Here is an 11,548-nt window from a genome sequence, read left to right on the forward strand (position 1 = left end):
GGGATGGGTGTGTCGGAGGCGGTGCAGTTGGCGCAGGATAGAGCAGGGTTTAGGGCTGTTGTGCATAGGGTCGCTATGAGTCGGAAATGACTCGACGGCACATAACAACAACAACAACATACTTGGCATACTATCTATATGGATATTTTGCCCCATGTCTTCAATATCAACACTTTCTTGATTTAATAAATGCATAGTAAATGTATAAATCAATAAATTAAATAAAGAAACAGATGAATCTTGGTGCACTCTTCCCTGTGTATATAGGCCTGGAGGCTGGGAATTTGAAACTAGGCTCCTCACTCCCTGTGAGGGCTCTGAGAGAGACTCTTCTCTGCTTGCATCCTGGCACTGGAGCTGCCAGCCATCCTTGGCTTCTAAATGCATCCTCACGTGACTTTTGGTCTGTCTGTCTCCTCTTTTAAACGTTTTATTTCTATATCACTTTTTTTTCTGGCAGGTAGGGGGTGTGCATACTGTTGGTGAAAATGGTGCCTTTCACCTTGGAGCCCGGTTCCTCAGAACTTGGCATCAGACTTCTCGAGTAGTTAATATCATCTCCTTTCAAAAAGGTAAGTGTTACTCAAGATGAGGGGAGCAGAGGGTCCCTGTTCCCTGTTCCTGATTCCCTTCCCATTTGCAACCTTCTCTATTGCCCTTCTCACCCTCTGTCACAAGAATAATGGTGGACAAGTGAAGACAAGCTTGTCCTTTATGTGTGGAACTATCCAGCCTTCAGCCATGACTCTTAGGCTTATTTTATATCTACCTGCTCTCTCCATTACCCCTGACCATCTGATGGGAAACTGTGTTCCCACAGAACTGTACCGACTCATCTTCCAGGACATGGGCTTCACAGTCAATGAATACTCTCTCTGGGACCCTAAACAGATGCATATAGACTCAACCATATTCATCAATGTGACAAAGGTAGAACAGATCTACTCAGAATCTCCTCCCTAGACCTCATTTATAGTCTACAGTTCTTTTTCACCCCTTTACTCCTGCAATTATGTTAGCCCTTTCTAGGCTTGGATTTGCCTAGACTTCTAGTAGGAACTCACACATGAGGTATTTGCTTTTTCAATGTCTTGGTGTCATTACCGCTTGGTAGTAAATGGACCTGATAGAACTTGTCTCCATCTGCAGCAAGCCCCGTTTGGTAGTGTCCTTGTGATGGGGAACATTGCAGACTGCAAACTGACACAAAGGGAATGGACAAAGTTGATGTCTATCATGAAGGTGAGCCCAACATCCCGTCTTTCTTTCTCCCCTCTTACAACCTATCATCTCATCTATCGGTCTCATGCTTTTCTCATTTCATTTGGGATGCTATTTTCTTCTCCTTTTTTTTACAGAAGAAGCGTATATTCCCATTTTTTGACATTCCGAGTCAAGGTTTCTCTTCTGGTGACCTGAGTGATGATAGCACAATCTTACAGTTCTTTGTGGCTCAAGGCTTTGAGTTCTTCTGCAGCCAGACCCTGTCTAAGAATTTTGGCATTTACGGTACAGTATGGGCATGAGCCAGAAGGAAGACTGTGGGTCTGAACTGGAGTGCCACATCCATGGCACAAAAGGTGTTTTTGGCATCCCTTATCCTCATGAGAGAGCCAAGGACTTCAAATAGAACAGCACAGAGGAAGAAGGAAGGGCACTGAGTTAGAAATCAGATGCTGGTAGATTGTTTTAGTTCACCAATTAAAACTAGTCACTGAGACTGACTATGGATAAATTATTTCACCAGTTTAGACCTTTGTTTCCTCAATTTTAAGATGCAGGTATATGAATTAGTCATTTTTTTATTTTTTTAAATTTTTTTCTATAATTATATTTTATTAATTTTCATAAACATTTACAGAGATTTTGGGTTTCCATTCATTCACCGCTGCACCATTCTCTCTACCCTCCTCCCAGTTTGTTCTTGTCCAAATGCCACAGTGCTTGTCAAAGCCAGTTCTGATTAATCTTCTTTGTCAATGTGTCCTTTGCCATTCCCTATCACTCCTCCCTGAGAGAGACTTCATCCTGAGTCATAAGGAAAAGGGGATGGTGTGTTCTCTTAGCTACTTCCTGCTGAAAAGGGACGCTGTGGGTTTCAGGGTGAAGATCTTCTCTCACTACTCTAAAGGGCCCCTTTGGCAGTAGGAAACACATAGACTATTATGGAGATTGATTTTGGAATTTAGATGCACTCTTATTGATTGTGCTTGGCCATACATGTTCATATCCTTGAAGATGTATCATGGGGGTGTTGCAACCTAGAAGACACAAATTTGACTAACAAGTTATAAGTACATGAGTCCAAAAATTAAGGAAAAGTAAAATAAAAGATTCTTTCATTGTTCCACAACCCCCCCCCCAGGTCCCCTCCACCATGTAGCCCTCACTCTAGACTCCTGTGATGACAGAAACACCCAGTTATATATCTCTTTTAAACAGTTCCCTTCCTCCTCCGCCTCAGTGCAGCACACATCATTGAACCCATCTTACTCAGTCTCTCCCCAACCCCAAGGACAGTCCCATTCTACAACAGTGGCATCATGTAATATTTGTCCCTTTGTGACTGGGATATTTCACTCAGCATAATGTTCTCCAGAGTCAACCATTTTGAATAATACTGCATGAGTTCCTTGTTTTTTAATGCAGCATAGTATTCCATTGTGCGAATATACCACAGCTTCTCTAGCCATTCGTTTGTTGATGGGCACTTAGGTTGTTTCCAACTCCTTGCTATTGTGAACAAAACTGCAATAAACATGGGTGTACATATATCCAAAAACTTCTCCAGTAGGGTAAAAAGGGAAGCCACAGACTGGGAAAAAGTATTCGGTAATACCATATCAGATAAGGGACTTATATCCAGAATTTATTAAATACTTTAGCACCACAACAAGATAAAGGTAAATAATCCAATAGAAAAATGGGCACAGGATATGAACAGGCACTTCACCGAAGACGACATTCAGATGGCTAACAAGCACATGAAGAAATGCTCAAAATTCCTAGCCCTAAGAGAAATGCAAATTAAAACAACTATGAGATATCATTTCACCCCAGTCAAAATAGCGAAATTTAACAGAACAGCAAGCAACAAATGCTGGCGAGGTTGTGGAGAAACTGGAACCCTGATTCACTGTTGGTGGGAGTGTAAAATGGTGCAACCCCTGTGGAAAGCAGTATGGCGCTTTCTCAAAAAGTTGCAAATAGAGATACCATTTGACCCAGCAATTCCACTACTGGGAATATACCCTGAAGAGACCATAGCTGACATCCAAGCAGATATATGTACACCCATGTTTATTGCAGAATTAGTCATTTTTTAAAAGTCCCTTTCACCTTTAATACTTTTGTTTGTGTATACTTCTTTCAAAGAATTGTTGTTGTTGTTCTTATGTGCCGTCAGGTCGCTTGCAACTCATAGTGACAGTATGTACAACAGCCCTAACCTCTGCTCTGTCCTGTGCCAATCTCACTGTCTCAGACACACCCATCCTGATTACCCCAGTCACTGAATCAATCCACCTCCCAGAGGGCCTTCCCCTCCTGTGCCTGCGCCTACCAATCACTAAACTTAGGAGACTCTGGTCACAGCATAGGAAGCTTTAGATATAAGATATCAGATCAAGGGCTGGACAATGGAAGACAAATGTCAAAGGGAGTGGGTCGAAGTGGATGGGTATCTTAATGGATGGTGGAACAAGGAAATAAGTGGGTCAAGACACTTGTGCCAAGGTCAGGACAACACTGAAACTAATGGTTAATTCCGCAATAAGGGATATATCTTTCACTTTTTCTGTAAAATGCTTGTCTGTTGGATACTTCTCTAAATCTGAACATTCAGACTAAGACACACTAGGAAGAAGGATTGGCCATCCACTTCCAAAAATAGCAGGCCTCTGAAAAAAATCCTATGTGTTTCAACGAATAAATATAACAAATTCCTGGAGTCAGATCCCAGTCTGTCTGGGCTGAGGTAAAGGCCTCAGAGTCCAACATTTTTTGTGTTGTATAGAGTCCTGTCAGAGGTGAAGGCCCTTGTAATATCAAAGGAGACTTCCCAGCAACAATAGCAAAGTCAACATGTCAATGAACAACAAATGCTGGCAAAGTTGTGGAGAAATTAGAACTCTTATTCACTGCTGGTGACAGTGTAAAATGGTACAGCTATTATGGAAGGCTTTCTAGTTCTTTCTCAGAAAATTAGAAATATACATACCATTTGAACCAGCAATTTCACTATCGGGAATATATCCTAAAGAAACTTGAGCTACGACCCAAACAGATGTATGCACACTCATGCTTATTGCTGTGTTATTCATAACAGCAGTTAGATGAAAGCAACCCAAATTCCTAACAATAAATGAACAGACAGAAAAACTATGGTACATTCACACAGTGGAATACTATGCTATGCAGCATTGAAAAACAACAACTCATAAAGCATTACACAACATGGGGAAGCCTGAAGAACATTATGCTGAGTGAAGTATTTCAGTCACAAAAGGACAAATACTGTATAACACTGCTTTTGTAAAATAGGACAGATGGGGGTGGAATGGACAGGGAATGGGAAAAGAGTAAATAGATAATTAACGCTGCAGTAGAACAAATGAGGGAAAGAACTGACCAAAAGGAATATACGATTAGTATGTATGACAATAGTCTGCAATAAGAAGTTTGTTGCTGGGTGCATTGGAGGAGAGGGAAGAAAATACTACAGAAGAGAAGTAAAAAATATTCTAAAATGTTAACTGGGGAAGGGAAAAGGAGGGGAGGGAGGAATAAGTGCAATAAAGAAAGAATTAAAATCCAACTTTTCTGTAAACTTTTGTTAAAATCACAATAAAATAAAAATTAAAAAATACCTCCCTGAAACAAGAGTATGTATTCAAACAATGTGTGTAGGGATACAGCATATAATTAACACTTAAACAAATGATATCTCCTAAATTTTTTTTAGATATTTAATTTTATAATTTTAGCTTCAAAATATTTGTAGTTATATTCTTCTTGGTATCTACTTTTGTACTCTATTTTGTAGTCATACTTTTGTATGCATTCAGTTTACTGGAAGAACATCAAAATTATATAAGGTTTAAACCGTGTTAAAAAAAGAAAAAGAAAAGAAAAGGAGACTGAAGGATGGGAATGTCTGCCCTCATGTTGCAGATGAAGGAGTGGGAGTCCTCGCCGTGGTGGCACTCGATAACCAGCATCTGCTGTGCACCATCTCCCAGATAATGAACTTTGCCAGTGTCCTGTGGCTTAACCCTCCAGCCCTGGGGGCCCGCCTTGTCACCTCAGTCCTCTGTAACCCTGCCCTGAAGGAAGAATGGTAAGGGGGAAGCCACGGGCAAGAAGGCATGGACAAGCCCATCCCTACCTACATTCCCAGATTCTGTGGGTTGAGCTGGGTATTCCTCTTCCTGCCTGTCTTACCCCTTTAGTCCACACATTCATCAACATCTACTGAAACTAAAAAAATGACTGCCATGGAGTTGGAATCAATTCATAGCTGACTCTCCAGTGTCTATTCTGAGACTGTAAATCACATGAGATGTTGCTTATTTTTATCCCAAGGAGGCAATGGTGAATTAGAAATGACAGAGAGGCATGGCCACTGGGTTAGCCGTGTAAATCCCTATGGACTATGCCATCAGCGCTCCTCTAACATGACGGTCTACTACATCAAGAAGTCCCTTGGTGCAGCTGATGAAACACTTGATTCCCAGCCACAAGGTTGCCAATTCAAATTCACCCAGAGTTGCCTTGGGGGCTGGGTCTGGTGATCTGCTTCCAAAAGGTCACTGCCATGTCAGTCCTATGGAGTAATTCTACACTGACACACAGAATTGGTTTAATGGCAACTCATGACGATGAATTGGGAGGTCTGGCGGCATCTTTTATAGGGAGTTGTGCTGATAAGCCAAAAGCTGTGCCTCTCCTGAGGTTCAAATCCACCAGCCACTCTGAAGCAGAAAAATGGACAATCTCCTCCACAGGTGGGGTGGCCACAGAGAGATGGGGAAGGAGGAGAGAACCTTATCATACTCTCATTTCTTTTCTTTTTTTTTTTTTAATTAATGAAAGTTTACAGAAAACTTGGATTTCCATTCATTAATTGTTGCACTTTCCAACTCCGCCTCCCAATACTCTCATTTCTTGCCAGGAAGTACAGTCTAAAAAGGGTTGTAGAGAACATCATGCTGATCAAGGAAAAGGTGAAAGAGAAACTCCGGCTCCTGGGAACCCCTGGCTCCTGGGATCACATCACTGAGCAGAAGGGGACCCATAGCTATCTTGGACTTAATTGTAAGTATCTAAGAAGTGACCATGTCCCACTTTTTTTACCTTGGGATAGTCTTTGTGTATTAAATTTCACCATCAGGTGACCAGTCCCTAGCTTTGCTCTAGACTTTTATTCTTTACTGAATGACTGAAAGATCTTTCTGGACATCCCACTCCTCTCTAAGAAACGCTGACACATCCTCATAGTCTTCATCTTGTACCTCAAGGTAGAGGGGATTTAAGAGGTGGGCAGTCCAGGCTCTTAAGTCCTGTGGTAATCACCAGCCCAGCATGTGGAATATCTGGTCAAGAAGAAGCATATCTACATTCCCAAGAACGGGCGGATTAACTTCTCCTCTGTTAATGCAAACAACATCGATTACATAGCACAGAGCATCAGTGAGGCGATCCTCTTCACAGTGAACCCAGGAGTTTCTTCAGAAGTAAATGATAAATGACTAGAATAAAAGCTTTAGTATTTGCAAAACTCTTATGTTCACTGGCTAATTATTTGTTGTTGCAATTTTTATTTTTTACAAGTCAAAAAGACACAAAAGAATCCAGAGAAGAGGGATTGTCTGTTCACTGACCTCAAGTTTATTGAGGTCTGATTTCATATCAGATCTAATTTGCAGGGAGTTGCACTCCTAATGACGGCCATGTTTCTTTGGCAGTTTCAATCCACCAGCTAGCTGTTTCTTGGAAGAAAGATGGGCAATTTCCTCTTCTGCAATTTACAGCTTCAGAAACCCATTGGAAGGTCAACTCCAATTCAATGGCAATGACTCTGACTTTGATAGGCTCTAGAAAGTCACTGAAAATTCCTGAAGGGAAATCTTGCATCCAGGGTCCCACATTATACAATAAAGGGCTAACTTGGCAAGCCTGAGTTGCCCAAACCCTGAATGATCTGAACATCTTCATGACTGGCCTATGAGGCTCCTCCTCTGAGCCCTTGGAATATCCTTCCTGATAAGAATATGTTTACATACGTGTGACCTGAGGCCAGGTATTATCAGTAGTTAAGGTCAGTCCTGAAGGTACTGCAAGTGTAGTGACTCAACTCCAGTAAAAAAATTTCATGTACATGAGGAAATTCTCAAACACACTGGCAATAAAGAGAGATGCAAATCAAAACCACAATGAGACACCACCTCAGTCTAGGAACAGTAGCAGAGTTTAACAGGACAGCAAGCAATAGATATTGGGGAGGATGTGGGGAGACTGGAATTCTCATGCACTGCTGGTGGGATTGTAAAATGGTATAATTACTCTGGAGGGCACTTTGGTGTTTCCTCAAAAAGCAGAACATAGAAATTCCATATGACCGAGCTAATCCACTGCTAGGAATATACCCCAAGGAAAACAGAACTGAGACACAAATAGAGATCTGTACGCCTATGTTCATAGCAGTTATTCACAATAGCAAGAATATGCAAATAGCCCAAGTGTCCATCTACAGATAAATGGATTGGGAAATTATGATACAGTCACACAATGGAATCCTATGCAGCACTGAGGAACAACTATTTCATGAAATAGTATATAACATGGGAGAGTCTAAACATTGTTTGGTGGGCAGAGGGGGTCAGTAAGAAGGAATTAGGAAAGATCCATGGGGACCTGGAAAGACAGGGTAGTAGTAGGCATAGATCAATTGTGATTAATTTTATAAAACCGTGAATGGAAATGTTCGCAGGAAACACAATGTGAATGAAGGAATGTGTGAAACGCAAAGTACGTGAATGAGACATGATGTATACAAATTTTGTGTGCAAACCAATACAAAATTTAAAAAAAATCTTAGGCGTCAAGATTCAGGTGAGTTTTGTTGCCAACACTTCACACATGCTGTTACATGTAACTGTCTGTCAGGAGCATTAAAAGCTGTCTGTGATTCTGCTGGGAGAGTGCCATGGGAAGCCCACCATTTGGTTTCTTCTGCACCCCACTCTGTGTAGCTTTTAGAATTGCTTTTGCTGAAGTCTAAGCTTTGTCTTTTCATTGTAAATCACAACTGTAAGAGCTTTTCAGGTTCTGTGGGTCCTTCTAGTGACCAAAAATTTAAGAGTAATCATTAGAATACACACATGCACACACACACGCACACAAGCGAGGGCACACACACACACACACACACACACACACACACACACTCAGGTGTGGAGGTGGGTTTAGCACAAGAATTCCTGTAAATCCACTTTCTGTTTTCTTGTGTTCTCTGAAGAAGAAGGCTGGAGGAGGGCATACAAGTTCTTAGTCTTACAGAATTGTACTTTAAATTCCAAAAGCTTTCTAAGAACGTTAGTGAGCTCCTGCCTGGCAAATAGTCCCCTGCTCATGGACTATAAGTCTTTTCAATTTTTTTTCTCAATTGTAGTGAAAAGATACACAACAAAAATACTTGCAATACTACTTGCATGTATGATACTGAAAGGCACTGACTCCATTTTATATTGTGTCACTATTACTGTGGTACCACAACTATTAACATAAACTCAATGCTCCCTCAACAAAATCTTCCCGTCTCCCTTCCTCCTACTTCTTAGTAAGCTTTAGTTTTTATGTATTTGCCTATTTCCTATAAATGAGGTCACACTCTCCCCCTCCTAATTCTGAATGAAGTACTGCACTCAGCATATTTTCCATGTCCATCGCTGTTGTGGCATGTACCCGAACTTCATTTCTCTTTGTGGCTGAGAAATAGTCCATTGTTTGTTCATATCACGTTTTGCTTATCTATTCATCTGTTGATGAACAAAGCTTCAGCTGTTTGCACTTCTCGGTAACTGAAAAGTGCAGCAAATGAGCACTGAGGCACAGCTTTCCACCTGTGTTCCCGCCTTCACTTCTTGTGAGTATACATCTAGGTAATGGTAATTCTTGTGAGAAGAGGCAGTAAAACTTTTATTTGGAGATTTTGTGTGTGTGTGTGTACCGTCAAACTGGATCTGACCGGTACAGGAGGAGATTGCCCCTCCTTCTCCAGCAGAGCATCTGGTGGATTCGAACCGCATACCTCTGGGATTGCAGTGCAGCTTCTTGCCACTAGCTCCCTTGTTTGGAGATCTTACAAGTGAGAAGTTTTACAGGTCAATACAGTCAATAAGTAGAACTATTTCCTGTGACTTAGAGATGGATTTCTCTTGAGTGCTGGAAGTTCTTGTTTCAGGTCTTCTGAAATCCCTTGTACTCAGCTTCTAGTCCCAGTGCCAGAGGAGCCATCAGTATCTATGCTGTTGTTGTTAGGTCCCAGTAAGTTGACTATAACCCTAAAAATAACAACTTTGACCCTTGCACTAACCTATGCTGCCCTCACAATCTCTCTTACGCTTGAGCCCATTGTTACTGTCTCTGAATCAGTCGCTCTTGTTGAAGGTCTTCCTCTTTTTCTTTGACCCTCCACCTTTCTCAGAATAACATCTTTTTCTAAGGCCTGGTCCCTTCTGACAACATGCCCAAAGTATATGAGATCAAGTTTCACTATCCTTGCCTTTAAAAAAAACCCAAGTTGCACTTCTTCCAGGGAAAACTCCCCCCCCCCAGTCTAGGATTTTGAGGCTGTCTCACATACTTTGGGCATGTGACCAGGAGGGACTACCCCTTGGAGAGGGACATCATGCTTGGAAGGGTAGAAAGTCAGCACAGGAGAGGAAGCCCCTGGAGGAGATGGATTGATACAGTAATTGGAATAATGGGTGTAGGGTGTTAGAGACAGTGAGACTGGCTCAGGATAGGACAGGGTTCAGAGCTATTGTGAACAGGGTTGCTATGAGTCACAGGTGACTGAACAGCACATAACAACAACAACAAAGGTGGCATGTTTTAGCTATTCTCAAGAGTATATTAGCAGAAGGACAAACTTTTTCCCCAGCTGCTTGTGACTAAGTAAACCATGAACATTTAGGTTATTAAACTTTAGCTTTAAATTAACAGAAAAGAAAAAAAAAATCATTGTCTTTGGTCTTTTCTTCTAGTGGCTTATATGAGATATAAGAATTTCTAGTGAACCCAGGCCAGAATTATGGACCCTCCTAGTAACACTGCCAAAGTATGTGACACCAGGTATCACCATCTAATTTTTATGAAGGTGGCACCAAAAATGAAGAAGTAACTCCTGCCCCTCCCAAAACTGAAGCCAAAGCAAAGGTGTTAAAAGAAGGCAGTCCTGAAGGGCATTTACAGCCACAACAAAAAGAAAATGCACACGCCACCCACCTCCTGGAGGCCTAAGATACAAAGACGCCGAAGGAAGACCAAATACCCCCGGCAGAGCACCTCCACGAGACACAAGCTTGACCACTACGCCATCATCAGGTTTTAATTTTTTTTTCCTGACCACTGAGTTAGTCATGAAGAAAGAAAATAACAACATGCTTTGTGGATATAAAGGTCAACAAGCACCAGATCAAATAAGCTGTGAAGAAGCTTGCTCTGACTGTGATGCTTTGTATGTTGCCAACAAAATTGGGATCATCTAAACTGAGCCCAGCTGGCTAATTCTAAATAGACATTTTTTTTCTCAAGAAGAAAGAAGAATAGAGATATTCTAACTTTAGTTCTTCAAAGACAAAATTGTTTTCTCATTTGGTGGTTCATGGTATACTTAGTAGTGTTCACAAAAGCCACAATTCAAATACATCAATCCCTAGATATCATCCAGCTTTCACATGTCTATGTTATTGTTTTTAGATGCTATCAAGTCGACTATGACTCAGAGCAACCCTATGAACAACAGATTGGAACATTGCGACCACTTGTCTGTTTGCCAAATGTTGGGAGCTTGCATGTTGTCGTGAAGCTGGAAGCTTTACCACCAGTATTTCAAATGCCAGCAGGGTCACCTGAGATAGATTTCAGTGAAGCTTCCAGACTAAGACAAACAAAGAAGAGGACTGGCCATCCACTTATAAAACTTCATAAGAGAGGGACATTGTTGGATATGATGGTGGAACATGAGACCTTCAGGTTGGAAGCAAGAGAGAGGGAGAAGAAACAGCTACAAACTTCCATAAATAATAGGAACATAGAATGTACAAAGTATGAATCCAGGAAAACTGGAAATTGTAAAAAAAAGAAATAGAATGACTAAAGATACACATCCTAGTCATAAGAAAGCTAAGATGGACAATTGTTTGTACTGTATTTTTTGTCTTATTGTATTGTATTACATTGTTTTTATTGTATTATTCTATTATGGTGGTAATGACAAATTGAAGAAGAATGCTATCCCATTCACAGTTGAAAGTAATATTTC

The 11,548-nt window shown here is 41.1% G+C and overlaps 1 protein-coding gene across 1 annotated transcript in view; it reads left to right on the top strand.

Annotated features, from left to right (window-relative positions):
- GOT1L1 (glutamic-oxaloacetic transaminase 1-like 1) overlaps positions 1–6,749 on the top strand; it is an 11,608-nt gene extending 4,859 nt beyond the window's left edge. Inside the window, exons 3-9 of the mRNA XM_006900311.1 lie at positions 461–572; positions 821–930; positions 1,150–1,242; positions 1,359–1,509; positions 5,173–5,338; positions 6,173–6,315; positions 6,577–6,749. Of these exons, the coding sequence (XP_006900373.1) occupies positions 461–572; positions 821–930; positions 1,150–1,242; positions 1,359–1,509; positions 5,173–5,338; positions 6,173–6,315; positions 6,577–6,749 (948 nt within the window). The remainder of the gene's footprint in view (positions 1–460; positions 573–820; positions 931–1,149; positions 1,243–1,358; positions 1,510–5,172; positions 5,339–6,172; positions 6,316–6,576) is intronic.
- The last annotated feature ends 4,799 nt before the right edge of the window (positions 6,750–11,548 follow it).

Source organism: Elephantulus edwardii, unplaced genomic scaffold (assembly GCF_000299155.1).
Source record: "Elephantulus edwardii isolate Elephantulus edwardi_28Jun2011 unplaced genomic scaffold, EleEdw1.0 scaffold00279, whole genome shotgun sequence".
In the NCBI taxonomy this organism is placed as follows: domain Eukaryota; kingdom Metazoa; phylum Chordata; class Mammalia; order Macroscelidea; family Macroscelididae; genus Elephantulus; species Elephantulus edwardii.